The 16540-nt window shown below is 41.7% G+C and overlaps 1 protein-coding gene across 1 annotated transcript in view; it reads left to right on the top strand.

Moving 5' to 3' along the window:
* Positions 1-7045: 7045 nt before the first annotated feature.
* SLC13A5 (solute carrier family 13 member 5) overlaps positions 7046-16540 on the top strand; it is a 224143-nt gene continuing 214648 nt past the window's right edge. The window contains exons 1-2 of the mRNA XM_082244955.1: positions 7046-7143; positions 12020-12395. Of these exons, the coding sequence (XP_082101081.1) occupies positions 12291-12395 (105 nt within the window). The 5' untranslated portion in view covers positions 7046-7143; positions 12020-12290. The remainder of the gene's footprint in view (positions 7144-12019; positions 12396-16540) is intronic.

Here is a 16540-nt window from a genome sequence, read left to right as displayed (position 1 = left end):
CCCCAGCTGTTGTGGAACTACAAGTCCCATCATGATTTTGCCTGTGTGAGTCATGCTTGTAACTGTCAGCCTTGCAATGCCTCATGAGACTTGTAGTTCCGCAACAGCTGGAGAGCTGCCAGTTTGACACCTGTGATTCAGAGGATTAGGTGATCCTCAAATAGAAAGAGCTCAGGTAAGAGTTCAGTTCTGGGTCCAGAAGTTAGTGTTTCCCTTACCTCTAGGGAGAGGAGAACACTGGAGCTAGTGGTCAGATGGAGGAGGTAGGAAAATCCAACCTAATTGCTCATTAGAGGTACAAGCGCCTCCAGCGTTAAGTAACTATGTAATATCTAAGCCAATATCTGGACAGTTATTTCCTTTTGCCAATATAGGGATTGTTATATATCAACTACTGCCTTGAACAGTAAAGAAGGTTTATTGCAAGATCTGGCCTCTGTGTGAATATTTAAGAGAGAAAAGTGCCTATCATTACAGCCAATAACAATACAGCCCCTAGAAAGGGAAACAAGAGAGGTGAGTGTTATGGCACACCTGACTGCAGAGTCCTGGAAGCTGGTGCTTGCACTTAATGTGTGAGTACTCCCGGGAGAAAGGGGGTTAACCATACACTGTCAGGAGCATGGGAGTATAGGCCTCAAGCCATGGTCCATGCACAGGACAGTATTGGGTTGGGCTGAGAAACCTTATGGGTTTCTTGAACCCGTGATTACCCTGCTGCACGTGATGGCCACGTGCAACGCAGCTTAGGAACCACCCCCACACCCTTTAGAGTTCCAACATTGCTCTGCCCAAGAAATGTCAGTGTGGGCAACAGATTTGTGTACATGTCAGGAACAGGTACGTGAATCTCTTGCATTGAGGGGATGACACTGAGGCCAGAGTGCTCATACCAAGGACAATATGTCTAGGAAGGGGTTACCTTCTTTCTCTCTGTTTGGGTCCCTCCTAACAGTAATTTGCCTGCTAACTTTGTCCTTTTGGCAGATCCTCTTATATAGTGTTAGTGGAGTCTAGTGAGAAGACACATATACACTATATCGTCAAAAGTATCAGGACGCCTGCCTTTACATGCACATTTAATGGCATCCCAGTCTTAGTCCATAGGGTTCAATTTTTAGTTGACCCACCCTTTGCCGCTATAACAGCTCAGTCAAGTTCCTCCACCCCAAACTCACTCATCCATGTCTTTATGGACCTTGCTTTTTGTACTGGTCCAAATAATTTGGTGAAGGGGGGATTATGGTGTGGGGCTGTTTTTTAGGGGTTGGGCTTGGCCCCTTGGCCCCTTAGTTCCAATGAAGGGAACTCTTAAAGCGTCAGCATGTCAAGACATTTTGGACAATTTCATGCTCCCAACTTTGTGGGAACAGTTTGGGGATGGCCCCTTCCTGTTCCAACATGACTGCGCCCCAGTGCGCAAAGCAAGGTCCATAAAGACATAAATGATCGAACTTGAGCCAAGACTGCAAGCCAGGCCTTCTCATCCAACATTGATGAATGACCTCACAAATGCGCTTTTAGAAAAATGGTTAAACTTAACCATAGACACACTCCTAAACCTTGTGGACTACGACTGGGATGCCATAAAAGTTCATGTGCGTGTAACGGCATGCATTCTGATACTTTTTGACAATATAGTGTAGGTGTAGACTAGTGGAACTGGTTCCCCCATATGTGGTTCCCCTGTCATGAGCCTTAAAGTTTAACTAAAGGCAAAACTTTTTTTTTTAGTTTTGGATAGAGTGAAGAGGGATTAGAACACCTGACAGTTATTATTGCTGTCTGTGTCCCCGTTAGGGAGATTCACCCTCTCTATCTGTCCTGTTTACCATTTTCAGTGAAAGTAAAAGAAAAACCCACAGTTTGAGTTGCTTCAGAAAAGTAATAGAGGGAAAATCTTCCAATGGTGACACTATTTCTGGTGATTTAGGGGTCCCCAAGAAATTCTCTTCATTTGCAAGGATTTTCTATCACTTCCTGTTTGGCTATGGGACAGGAAGTGAAGGGAAATCTCCGCAATGGGACACAGATGGTGAAAAAAAAAAAAATCTTACAGGGTTTATAACCCTCCCTTGCTCTATCCAAAATGAAAAAAAAAAGTTTTGCCTAAAGTTCCACTTTGAGGCACCCGACACTCATCACCAACTCATGACCAAAAATATGGCAGAATATGTGACTTCCTTGAACTGGAACAGGATGTGTCTTTCTTATGGTACCAGTGTTTGAAAGTCATATTGTTTATTTGCTGAAAGTAAACGAGGAGGAATTTTGATTTTGGATAGAGGTATGTTATTCAAAGAGGATGCCGGAAAAAAAGGCCAGTACATAGTTAGGCCTCAGGCAGCTGGATTAATGCTGTCTCATATTATGCTACACTGATCATTCTGATTCTGAAATCATGATCCTGTAAATCTGGTTGGGTCGGAGTTGTTGGTGGTTAAAGGGAGAGGACACCTTTCTAGTAAGGACCCCTAAACTGAACACTCTTAAGGTGATCTGAGCCCCTATGGGCACCAGGTGCTTGGTTGGACTTTGGGAACCTTAATTTAACCACATAGGGAATGCAAATCCTTGTATAAGTAAGTAACTCATGACCAAATGGAGGGGTCAGTACTCAGAGATGTATAGTAACGAAGTAGAACTACTTAAGTACTGTACTTAAGTACCGAAATGCGGTATCTGTACTTTCCTAGAGTAGAATTTTTTTCTCCTACTTCTACTTTTACTTCACTACATTTTTTCGATGATTTCGATACTTCTACTCAAGTATTTTTTTTTGTGCTGCATAGTTACTCGTTACTTTTAAAAAAATTACCACTGCCAGAACAGTAAATGGCAGGTTGCATAAAGCTCAAAAAAATGTGTATAATGTAATTTGTAAATCAGCGCATACGAAAATAAAGGCTGTGTATAATAAAAGCTGCTATACCAAATCTTTCCAATAAAAAGAAAATATGAAACAAACAAATAAATGGTGCTACAGCGCTTAAAGTGCATCAAGAAACTACTAACAAACACAACTTGGTTGTGCGAATAAAGTGCCTGTGCAATCGATATAATATCATCGTTGCCCCCAGTGCCCTGCCCAAATTCCACACAGTATCAAAAATAAAGTGACATGAATGTGCTAAAGCCTAAATGCAGTGAAAATAATTATTCCCACAATGTAACAGTAAATTCCATTCATATAAAATATGACAATAAATCACAATAAAATAAGTTATGAAATAAGTTAGGTCAGGTGCGTGCAACAAGTTGAAGTGTGTAAACCTATCTATAACGAAAAGTCCATAAATGAATTCCAGTGTGCAAATCTAAAGTGTCACTTCACTTGTCAGATGCTTCCACCTCCTTCAGTGCTCGAGTGACCGACCAACACACTTAATGGTGGTGGCACTGGTGGATAGCATCTGGGTGGCACTGTGGCACTGGCACTGACTGCACTGGTTCAAAAAGCCATATATATTTAATTATTTCAATTCTCAATCTCATAGGTCCTCTCCTCATAAGATATTAATAACTTAGGTGATGAACTTCTTGGCGGCCCTGGCAGGATGACGGGGACACCGGCCACTTCTGGAGCCGAGCCGATGTGATTCCCCAACATGTGACAAAGTGACAGCCAGGAGATCTAGTGGCTAGTAGTGCTCAACAATACCGCTTTTATATATAAAAATGAAATAAAATATACTGACTCACAATTTAGTAGTAGGTAGCGTGTAGCAGTAGGCAGCACAACTCAATTCAATCAATCCCACAGCCTCGCTCGCGCAGCGGCCCGCGGAATCACTTTCATGATCATCAAGTTAAGAGACTGCACTGGAGGAGCCGTGCTGCCGTCTTCCCACTCAAGGTCTCCGCCTCTAAACGTGTTGTGTGTCACTCAGACTCCACCCCTTAGGGCACTTACTGAGAGGAGTTGTGACACGGGCAGCCGGACTCGGAGCATTTTCTTCGTTATCTCATCTTCTTCTCTATGAGGTGAGTGAGGTGGACCATGGAGAGGGCCTAATCCTTGCCATGGCAATGTGCCATTTGAGAATCAAATAATCAATATAAAATATTAATATATTATATACACACGGGTCATGGGTGGCTTTTTTGAACCAAGAAGAGTGAGACTGACGGCTATGATGATTATCCGACCATCCATGGTCCATGGACCATAAGTGTTGTGGTGGTGCCTGTGCTTCCTGCGGCCTGCCTCTGCCTGTGCTGCTGTGCCCGCACTGCAGTGGACACTGGCAGTGGCACTTGACTTGAGCAAAACAAATGAGCACTACTAGTGTGAAGGACAGGTGGTGGAAGCATGTTCTGACAAGTTCTTATAATGAAAATAATATAGACAGCTTTTTGAACCAGTGCAGTGCCAGTGCTACTAAGGTGAGAGGCAGAGAGAGAGGCTATCCAGTCCACCACTTTACTCACAGATCACAGAAGAAAGGTGGAAGCATCTGACAGCAAGTGACAAGCACTTCTTAGATTGCACATTGGAATTCAGTTATGGACTTTTCCTTATAAAGTTTAGTTTACACACTTAAACTTGCACCTAACTTATTCACAATCACAACTTATTTTATTGTGGTATTGTCATATATATTTTATATGAATTAAATTTACATTGTGGGAATAATTTGCACTAGCACAGACATGTCACTTTATTTTTGATACTGTGGGCGATGATTTTGAATACAAGAAGAATATATATATATATATATATATATATATATATAAAATTGCAGGCACTTTATTAGCATTTTTAGCACAGCAACTTTGTTAGTAGTTTTTGATGCATTTTTCACTTTAAGCGTTGTAGGTTTGATGAAGCTGGCCTGGCACATCATCATCAATTGAGCAAATCAAATCAAACCGCGATTAAGAAGACTGCGCATGCTCCTGTTCAGACTTTTGATCAGCTAAAAAGATGGACGAACCAAAAACACCACCTTCCACCCCTGGCCCTTCAACTTCAAGTGATCTGCCTGGCTGTGAGAGTGAGGAAGCTCAGGAAGGAGACCACCCCTGGCTTTAAAAGGTGGATGCTTTAAAAGGGGAAGGGAGGGACATACTTTATCTGTTTTTTGTTTACCAAAAGTTACAGCCTAAGGAATTGTGATTGTCCTTTAGGTTAATCATTTGAATAAATCATTTGAAATAATAAAAAACGTGTTCAAACTTTTGACTTCTTTCTTTAATAAGTACATAACACAGTACTTGTACTTCTACTTTCAGTACTTGAGTAGAATTTTTTTTTCAAAACTACTGGTACTTTTTACTTTTAGTACTTAAGTAGCAATTTTTTTGAAAAAACTACTTGCAATACTTAAGTAAAAAAAATGTTGAATACTTTAGTACTTCTACTTAAGTAACTTTTTCTGCGAGCACTTCCACTTCTACTCAAGTCACTTTTTGATCGAGCACTTGTACTTTTACTTAAGTAGAAATTTCGAGTACTTTATACAAGTCTGTCAGTACTGTATGATACCAGGGGGATGACTCAATGGGGTTTCAAATCCACCATCCACACGCACCAGAGTAGAAAAGATAGGCCTGCATTGGGTTTTGGAGGTCAGAACAGGCAAGTGGTCCGTCCCTTGATAGCTGAGACATTGTCGGTTTTAGAGCCAACAGCATCGTAGCAATGCATGACTCTACTCTGGCCCCATACAGATGCCAGTCGGGAGCTTCCAAGCTGACAGATGAAAGTAAACAAAGAAGCAGGGCTACTGGTGACATTTAATTGTCATTGTCCATTATGTCACCAGCAGCCCACCCCTTTGTTCGCTTTCAGTTGTTGGCTGTGGTGTCTCCTGGCCAGCAGCAGAATGGGGCTGGGGATGAATCATCTGCTGGTGGCCACTGGCTTCATAGGAAATAGAGAGCCCTGTACGGGAAGCTGTCACATTCAACACTGAGTCTTTCTGTATGCCAAATCAGAGTTGGTCTTAATTACGACTAGTTTTCTTATCTGCCAACTGGAGTTAATGCTTTTAGAATATGTCACAGCCTGAATTAGGAGCAGGTTATTATAAACATAGAAACATAGAATGTGTCGGCAGATAAGAACCATTTGGCCCATCTAGTCTGCCCAATATATCTGAATCCTATGAATAGTCCCTGGCCCTATCTTATATATAGGATAGCCTTATGCCTATCCCATGCATGCTTAAACTCCTTCACTGTATTTGCAGCTACCACTTCTGCAGGAAGGTTATTCCATGCATCCACTACTCTCTCAGTAAAGTAATACTTCCTCATATTACTTTTAAACCTTTGCCCCTCTAATTTAAATCTGTGTCCTCTTGTGGTAGTTTTTCTTCTTTTAAATATGCTCTCCTCCTTTACCGAGTTGATTCCCTTTATGTATTTAAAAGTTCCTATAATATCCCCTCTGTCTCTTCTTCTAGTTGTAACATGTTTGAATCCCTCATTCTCTGGCTATTTTTTCACAGTCATGGGACACACCTACAGTAAGCTTACCATACACTAGTTGGTTTTCATTCTAAATATTTAATTTTAGGAAAGTTTTTTTCGATTTTCTAATCATTAGTAAGGTCATATTAATGTTTGTTTTCAACCACAGTAATGAGAAAAATTGATGTAGCATGATAGAACTTTTTTCTCAGTGTGTAGGCAGGTGCAGTCTACTTACTCCACCGCAGGTGGCGCTATCCACAGTGGCATTGTATTTAGGGAGGAAGTCAGGAGGAACATGGTTCCTCTATGTTTACCTGGGTCACTGGGGATGCGATCCGACTGGACATTCATAAAGCCGTTGAATATACTGAGAATTTTTATACAAATGTTCATACGATTCATACAAATGTTAATTTGGAAATCTACTAGTGTATACTCAGTTTTTGGCCATAGATTTCACCTCTAGCAATGTTCCTTTATAGCTCTCTACTGGATTGAGGTGTGACCTACTTCCTATTTTTAACTCTCCAGGATACCTGTTATCTGTTTTTTAACATCTGTAAATGTTGCAACACTTTCACATGTAATTATTCCCATGAAAATATTTCGTGTTTTTGCTCAGTGTAAAAGAACATTTTGCCTTTATTCCTGCACAGCACATCGGACATAAGGTTGGGCACTACTGGAAGGACCTGGAGACCTTGTATCACAATTGTCACCTAGGTATGAAAAACACCTTAGATTGAGAAGTTGATATAGAGTGCAGATTCTGAGAGGATATTAGCTAGATATTAAAACTGAAATTATTTCATCCACACTTCAAAAAATACATCTCAAGTAAATCACATTAGTACAATCACTTTGTACTTGTGGCTTATTTTACTCTTAGGCCCATTTCACACGGCCCCATTCCGTCGATGGAGTCCGTTCTGCTCAGGGGGGGATCGATCCGCGGATCCCCGCTGAGCAGGCGGATGACAGCTCCGTCTCCGCTCTGTGTGCTCTGTCCTCTATGGGGGGAATCGGATGAGAATGGACCGCCTGTCCTTTCTCATCCGATCCGCCAAATGGATGGAAAATAGGGTTTCCATCCGTCCGGATTTGACAGACAGGATCGGATCGGATGGCAGCGGGTGTCAGCTGAGATGTCGCTGCTGACATCTGCTGCCCCATAGGGATGCATGGGGCATCCGATCAGGTCCGCCTGAAAAACTGACAGGTGGATCTGATCGGACCGTATGTGTGAAAGGCCGCCTTATGCTGGCCATACATTATACAATTTTCTAATTAATTTTCCTTTAAACTTACCTTAAACTATATAGTGCAAGGGCCTGTCTGATATAAACAAATTGAAAGTGTTCAGGTTTTACCTAATATTATATTATTATTTAGGGATTTATATAGTGCCAACAGTTTATGCAGCGCTTAACCACTTTACCACCGGAGGATTTTGCTGTCTTACGTCCAGGCCACTTTTTGCGATTCGGCACTGTGCAACTTTAACTGACGATTGCGCGGTCATGCAACGCCGTACCCAAACGAAATTTACGTCCTTTTTTTCCCACAAACAGTGCTTTCTTTTGTTGGTATTTGATCATCTCTGCGATTTTTATTTTTTGCGATATTAATAAAAAAAAGCGACAATTTTGAAAAAATAACAATATTTTTCTACTTTGACAGTTAAAAAATATCCAATATTTTCAATTTTAGTCATATATTTAGGCCAAAATGTATTTAGCTACATGTCTTTGACAAAAAAAATTTCAATGAGCGTATTTTTAACCGCTTTAAGACCGCATTCCTGACCAGGCCATATTTTGCGATTCGGCACTGCCTTAATTTAACAGACAATTGCGCGGTCGTGCAACGCTGTACCCAAATTAAATTGATGTCCTCTTTTGGTGGTATTTGATCACCTGTGCGATTTTTACTTTTTGCACTATAAACAAAAAAAGAGCAAGAATTTTGAAAAAATAACAATATTTTTCACATTTTTTTATATGAAAATCCCCCCCCCCCCCAAAAAAAAAAATGTAAAAATCTAAATTTTTTAACAGTTTAGGCCAATTTGTTTTCTGCTACATATTTTGGTAAAAAAAAATAGCAATAAGCGTATTTTGATTGGTTTGCGCAAAAGTTATTGCGTTTACTAACTAAGGGAAAGGTTTCTGTCATTTTTGATGTTTTTTTTTAACGAGTAATGGCGATCTGCGATTTTTTTTGCGGGACTGCGACATTGCGGCGGACAGATCGGACCCTTGACTGACATTTCTGACACTTTTGGGCGTACCAGTAACATTACTACAGTAATCAATGCTATACATATGCACTGTTACTGTAAAAATGACACTGGCAGGGAAGGGGTTAATTTTTATTGGAGAGGGAGGGGTTAATGTATGCCTGGTGCTTACTGACGTGTGTGGGGGGAGGTGACTGAGTGACACAGGGACAGATCGCAGGTTCAGCTATGCTGAACCCTGCAATCTGACCCTGCCTGTCACTTAGGAGATCCGCCCGCTTTGTTTACACAAGCAGGCGGATTTCCACACTAGATCCCCTGGCCCGACTCCCGCTGTAACTGAATACAGCAGGAGCGAGCCTCCGGCGGCGCGCTCGCGCCACCGAGAGAGCGGAATGTCTGGTGACGTAGACCTACGTCGCCAGACGATAACGAGCCACTGTGCCACAGTAGCAGCACAGTGAGCAGTGCGGAAGTGGTTAATATATGGTTTTGGTAAGTCTAAAGGAAAATTGTACAGGAAAATGAAATAATGTATGGCCAGCCTTACACACAGTATGATGTGCAATAACTGTTGTAACTTTTTGGCAGTAGTAACGATGAGAGTACCAGTATTATTATTGTTATTATTATTATACGGGATTTATATAGCGCCAACAATTTATGAAGAGCTTTACAATGTAGAGGTGGGGCAGTTCAATTACAATACAGATCAATACAAAAGGAACAAGAGGGTCCTGCTCATGGAGCTTACAATCTATTAAATTGCTTGAATCCAGAGGTGTGTTTGTCCTTGATTAAGTGGTATTCTTGTTTATTATTAACAACTAAAGGACGGGAAGGTTTTAATAACCAGGCTATTTTTTGCGATTCGGCACTGCGTTAATTTAACGAACAATTGCGCGGTTATGCGACACTGTACCTAAAAAAAATGTATGTCCTTTTTTCCCCACAAATGGAGCTTTCTTTTGGTTGTATTTGATCACCTGTGTGATTTTTATTTTTTGCACTATACAACAAAAAAAGAGTGACAATTCTGAAAAAGAAAATAATATTTTTCACTTGCTGCTATATAACATTCCCCCCAAAAAAATTTTAAATATTTTTTTCATCATTTTAGGCCAATTTGTTTTCTGCTACATACTTTTGGTAAAAAAAATTCCAATAAGCGTATTTTGATTGGTTTGCGCAAAGGTTATCTCATCTACAAACTTGGGGAAAGATTTATGTATTTTTATTTTTCTATGTTTTTTTTTACTAGTAATGGCGGCGATCAGTGATTTTTAGCGGGACTGTGACATTGCAGCGGACAGATCTGACCCCTAACTGACATTTTTTACACTTTTGGGAGTTCAGTGATATTACTACAGTAATCAGTGCTAACAATATGCATTGTTACTGTAATAATGACACTGGCAGGGAAGGGTATAACCCAGGGGCAATCAAAGGATTAAATGTGAGCCTAGGTGGTGTTTTCTAACTGTGAGGAGGATGGGCTTATTGGATCAACCCAGGGACCTGTGTTCCTAAATAAGAGGAACACAGGAGCCCTGTTATGATAACTCAAAGAATAACGGTCTGCCATGTTTACAAAGGCAGACTGCTGTTCTGTCTTCACAGGGAGTGATCGCGGGTGCCCGGTGGCTGTGTGGCCTCTCGTGAATCGCCACGAGCGACGTATGGGTACGGCGATTCATGCAGCCGAGCCAGCATGCCGCAGTATATCTGCGGTGGGTGGTCGGCAAGGGGTTAAAGTCCAGCCTAACACTAAATCGCTAAATCTATAGACATTCACGATCTAACACTAAACTATCTAGCCATGTAAAGAAGAAATCAGTATACATATATTTTCTGAAGCCGATCCGACCCGATACCACATTGAGCTGACAGCCACAGCTTCACTGTGGAGGCGGGTGCAGAGGACACATCTGACAATGTAAGCTTCATAGTAAGTCTATGATTGACGTCACTTCCCAGTCATTTCACAGCCATTGTCCGGTGTGTCCTCTGCAGACCTTCTGCCGCTGGAGACCGGACCGGAGCAGCTTTAAAAAAGATATGTATATTGATTTCTTCTTTACAGGGCTAGATAGGTTAGTGCTAGATCATGGATGTCTATAGCTGTAACAATTTTAGTGTTAGGCTGGACTTCTCTTTTAAGTGCAACTTTTGGCACTTTTCCACTGCAAGTACCGGCCCGGCACCACTCGGCCCTGCTTGGCCCTACTTGGCTGTGTTTGGTTTTCCACTGCATGGTACGGTGTTGGAACGGTTCGGTACGGTTTGGTATGGTTTGCTTTTCCACTAAAGTAAAGTGGGTGGGATAACAATGATTCTCTGACCAATCAGTGGCTAGTAGTGACAAACAGTCAAGGCTGCATGCAAAGGATTGTGGGATATGGTAACGGTACGACCCTCTTGGAACCACAACTGAGGGGGTACTGTTTAAGTGAGCCGTACCATTCGGTTCCATGTAGTAGAAAAGCGCCGCCGTACCGAACCGTACCTAACCATTCCAACACCGTACCATGTGGTACCATGCAGTGGAAAAGCACAAAAGCGAGCCGAACCGTTCGGTTCCATGCAGTGGAAAAGCGCCATAAGACTCTGAATTTAAAGCTGAAGTTTAAGCATGGCTTTTTTGCATAGTTACATTGGTCCAGCTTGTGCGGCAGCTCGGGCAATAAACGTGCTCTCAGCATACAACCTCAGGCTGCTGTAGATGCAATGTTCTTGCCACTGCATATATGTGTTATGCGGTTGTCAAGAAGTTCAAAAATTTTTTTTTTTTTAAAGGAAGGCCTGAAATATTGTTGATTTACTAAAGGCAAATAGACTGTGAACAGGCAAGGAAAATTAAAGAAAAAAAACAGCATTTTGCTTGCACATGATTGGATGATGGAGGTCAGCAGAGTTCTAGAGTAAATGCCTTTGCAGAGCGCAACTGCATATGCAAACTACACTGTCTTTTTGCCTTTAATAAATCAACCCCAATGAATGCCTTTATCTTTCTTTCATGGCAGGTTTGATTTGATTGATTCACTCATCTTACGTTTTTAGCAAGTTGCTTAAGGTGTATTTCCAAAATTCTCCAGTAGACGGCAGTAAAGTACACTCCCAAATGAATATAATGCCATGCTCTGTACTGATGTGTTAATGTGTTTGGACAGCTCCCAGCATAACTGTGGGTAACTTCTCTGACTCAAGCTAAGAGTAGGAAAGAGGTTAAGCGTAAAAATCATTCCAAAGAATCTGCAAGATAGTCAGCACAGTAGTAGGCTGCTTTGAAATGTAGATGCTTGCTATGCACACAGCCAATGACATTCTTGGGATGTAACCTTCTTATTCATCTCTTGTCAGGATACAGGCTGGCTGACAGCTCTGCAGGATGACTTTCTCCTCCCATGTGATTGTCTACTAAGGGTGGACTGTGACCTTGCCTCAAAATGCAGCTTGAAATTTCAAAACACACCTTGATTACCTCCCACTATCTACCTCAGCACTATATCAATGAGAGGAAGCCTAGCAGGATCACACTTACTTATTGAGTGCTGTAAGGACAGAGCTTGCCTGGATCTCAGCCTTGCAGGAATCTGTTGAAGTCAGTCCAGCTGTATATTCAGCCTTCCATATGATGGCACCATGTCTGAGACAACTTCTGAACTGCAAGAGGTTTTTCATTCTGGTTTTCACTCCCCTGTTGCTGCTACCTTTACCGCTCATCATCCGTACACAGGTAATATGAACTAAAAATATATTACGGTTATTCGTTCATTGTTGGCTCTTTAAATGTATTCTGTATTGTAATGTTGTTTGCATGTCAACATATATATAATATATTAGCAAGTGGAAAAAACAATGTCTAGAACTCTCAATGATACTTCCAATTCCTTCTACAGTTCCAGCTTCAGAATGAACCTGCTGGTCTAGAAGTGCATGAATAGGAACTTATTATGCATTGACAGGACGGTATTTTCAGTGTAGCTGACTGTGTATGCAGTGTTGACCAAATCTAGCTTGTGTGAGCTACAGTTAATCATTATGTTGAGCAGTTGACTTAATAAAACAACAATCTGATATATGTGCCAGCAGCAGGCATCTCTGGATGACTGAAAAAGTCGAAAAACCTTGTCTGCTTACTATTTTTCCCTTCTGAGATATGCAGCAATGGAAGTATCTGCCTTCCATTGACTAATCATATTCACTCACCCAGTCAAGCATATGAGTTAAGACCCAATTGGTCAACAGTCTTATGCCTCGTACACACGCAACGATTATCGGCCGACCGATCGGCCATCTTTTGTCCAGTGTTGTTGTGTTGGTTGAAATGTGCTCTAGACTGCGCACAAATTTTCTCGGCCAACAAAAACCAACTTCAGAAGTGATGTCATGTGCTGGTTTACTTTCCGTGTGTTTTTTCTTCTCTGAGCATGCCCAGTCTTGCTCATCAGATTTTTGTCTGGCGAAATCTGTACTGACTGACGGAAAATCGGGCGTCGTGTTGACGGCCAACAAAAATTTTATAGCCTGCACACCAGATTTTTTTCGGCCGAAAAGTCGGAGTCGGTTGTCGAAAGCATCATACTAACAAGCCGAAAATCGGCCGATCGGATGTTGGCCGAAAATTCACGGCCAACTATCGATGCGTGTGTACGAGGCATTAAGACCCAATTGGTCAACAGTCTTACTTTCAATTGGTCAGATCTTGCCATCACAGACAGATCTTTTGGCATTAGAACATATCACCCTTGCTCTTTCTAAACCCTATTTTTCTGATTATTATTATTATAATATTATACAATTTTTATATAGCACCAACATTTTGCACAGCTCTTACCCTAATAATCGATTCACACTAGCGCGAATTGTCAGAGGACTTGTCAGCCTGACAAGTCGCGCTCCCTCGCAGTCCATTGACTGCTACAGGACCCGTTCTAATAGGAGCGACACAAGTCGCTCCGACTTAGAAAAAGGGTCCTGTACTACTTCGAGGCAACCTCGGAGCGGCTTGCATAGACTTTCATTATGTGAAGTCCATGCAAGTCGCTCCGAAGTCGTGGTGCATGGGAATGCACAAGTCGCCCCCGAAGTAGTAAGGAGTCGTGCCGCCCCAGTGTGAACCGAGTCTAAAATTGTTCATCTACACATTACACTAAAGCAGGGATATGCAAACTGTGGCCCTCCAGATGTTGCAGAACTACAAGTCCCATGAGGTATAGCAAGACTCTGACAGCCACAAGCATGACAGCCAGAGGCAGAGGAATGATGGGACTTGTAGTTTTGCAACAGCTGCAGGGCCACAGTTTGCATATCCTTGCACACTAAAGCATTGTTTTGGCAACCATTTGAATAATTTCAGATGCTTTAGCAGCACTAAGGTCTGAAACAAGGGTTTAAGGTACCATAGACCCGTTTTTTTTTTTTTTTAGCATAGACCCGTTTTTTTTTTTTTTTTTTTTTTTAGATATAGGGGGCCTTAACTCCATCCCTTGACATGACCAATGGGCTTCTTATATCAATCAGGATATATAATGTTACAGAAGATGGTCAGACTCCAGTTGTTTTTGGAGACTGGAAACCCACTGCAGGAGACAAAGACTGGGGACGTTACCTGAGACTCTCATTACTGCCCCTTAGCAGGACCACACATCAAGTACAAAAGGCCACATGTGACTCCCAAGATGCAGGATGGGCACCAGGCCATTACATATTACATAATTGTCTTCCAATTTGTTCTTTGTTAGATAGGGCAATGACAGCTCCATTTTTGACAGAACAAAATAACTGGGCACGTTACAAAATCTTGCCCAATTGTTACTGTTTTCACTAACTTAAGGAATACATGGATACTTTTTCCCAATCCCTCCTTTATCACCTAAAACAGGAGTGCTTGTGTAACTTGAATGCTCCTGTTTAGTACTGAAAGTAGCCAAAGGGACACCATGAGATGGTTGGTCTGTGCATGCACATCTGACCATTCTCTAATTGTCTTATATTTTATTTACATTCTTATATTCAGTTTTACAAGCTTATTTTGTATGGGATATTCCATGTCATGTTGGTAATTAAATCAGCATGTACACTGAATAAGTTCCAAACAGATTTTGTAAAAACAATAAGAATATATAATATAATATACATACAGTATCTTACAAAAGCGAGTACACCCCTCACATTTTTGTAAATATTTTATTATATCGTTTCATGTGACAACACTGAAGAAATTACACTTTTCTACAATGTAAAGTAGTGAGTGCACAGCTTGTATAACAGTGTAAATTTGCTGTCCCCTCAAAATATCTCAACACACAGCCATTAATGTCTAAACCGCTGGCAACAAAATGAGTACACCGCTAAGTAAAAAGGGCCAAATTTGTTAATATTTTGTGTGGCCACCATTATTTTCCAGCACTATCTTAACCCTCTTGGGCATTGAGTTCACCAGAGCTTCACAGGTTGCCCCTGGAGTCTTCTTTTACTCCTCCATGACGACATCACAGAGCTGGTGGATGTTAGAGACCTTGTGCTCCTCCACCTTCCATTTGAGGATGCCCCACAGATGCTCAATAGGGTTTAGGTCTGGAGACATGCTTGGCCAGTCCATCACCTTTACTCTCAGCTTCTTTAGCAAGGCAGTGGTCATCTTGGAGGTGTGTTTGGGGTCGTTATCATGTTGGAAAACTGCCCTGGGGCCCAGTCTCCGAAGGGAGAGGATCATGCTCTGCTTCAGTATGTCACAGTACATGTTGGCATTCATGGTTCCGTCAATGGACTGTAGCTCCCCAGTTCTGGCAGCACTCATGCAGCCCCAGACCATGACACTCCCACCGCAATGCTTGACTATAGGCAAGACACACTTGTCTTTGTACTCCTCACCTGGTTGCCGGCACACACACTTGACACCATCTGAACCAAATAAGTTTATCTTAATCTCATCAGGCCACAGGACATGGTTCCAGTAATCCATGTTCTTAGTCTGCTTGTCTTCAGCAAACTGTTTGCGGGCTTTCTTGTGCATCATCTTTAGAAGAGGCTTCCTTCTGGGATGACAGCCATGCAGACCAATTTACTGCAGTGTGCGGAGTATGGTCTGAGCACTGACAGGCTGACCCCCCACTCCTTCAACCTCTGCAGAAATGCTGGCAGCACTCATATGTCTATTTCCCAAAGACAACCTCTGGATATGATGCTGAACATGTGCACTCAACTCCTTTGGTCGACCATGGCGAGGCCTGTTCTGAGTGAAACTTGTCCTGTTAAACTGCTTTATGGTCTTGGCCACCGTGCTGCAGGTCAATTTCAGGATCTTGGCAATCTTCTTATAGCCTAGGCCATATTTATGTAGATCAACAATTCTTTTTTTTTCAGATCCTCAGAGAGTTCTTTGCCATGAGGTGGCATGTTGAACTTTCGGTGACCAGTATGAGAGAGTGAGAGCGATAACACAGAATTTAACACACCTGCTTCCCATTCACACCTGAGACCTTTTAACACTAACATGTCACATAACACTGGGGAGGGAAAATGGCTAATCGGGCCCAATTTGGACATGTTCACTTAGGGGTGTCCTCACTTTTGTTGCCAGAGGTTTAGACATTAATGGCTGTGTTGAGATATTTTGAGGGGACAGCAAATTGACACTGTTATACAAGCTGTACACTCACTACTTTACATTGTAGCAAAGTGTTATTTCTTCAGTGTTGTCACATGAAAAGATATAATAAAATATTTACAAAAATGTGAGGAGTGTACTCACTTTTGTGAGATACTGTATAATATGTAATAAGAATAAACCTGGCCATTAATTTTCGATGCCTACAGAACATGCATGAAGGCTCTTACCATATCTACATGTATCTAGAGCAGAAGATGTCTGCACTA

The sequence above is a fragment of the Pelophylax lessonae genome (assembly GCF_965119305.1).
Source record: "Pelophylax lessonae genome assembly, chromosome: 2".
Classification (NCBI taxonomy): domain Eukaryota; kingdom Metazoa; phylum Chordata; class Amphibia; order Anura; family Ranidae; genus Pelophylax; species Pelophylax lessonae.
Note: the sequence above shows the minus strand (reverse complement) of the source record. Positions and strands in the feature narration are given on the sequence as shown.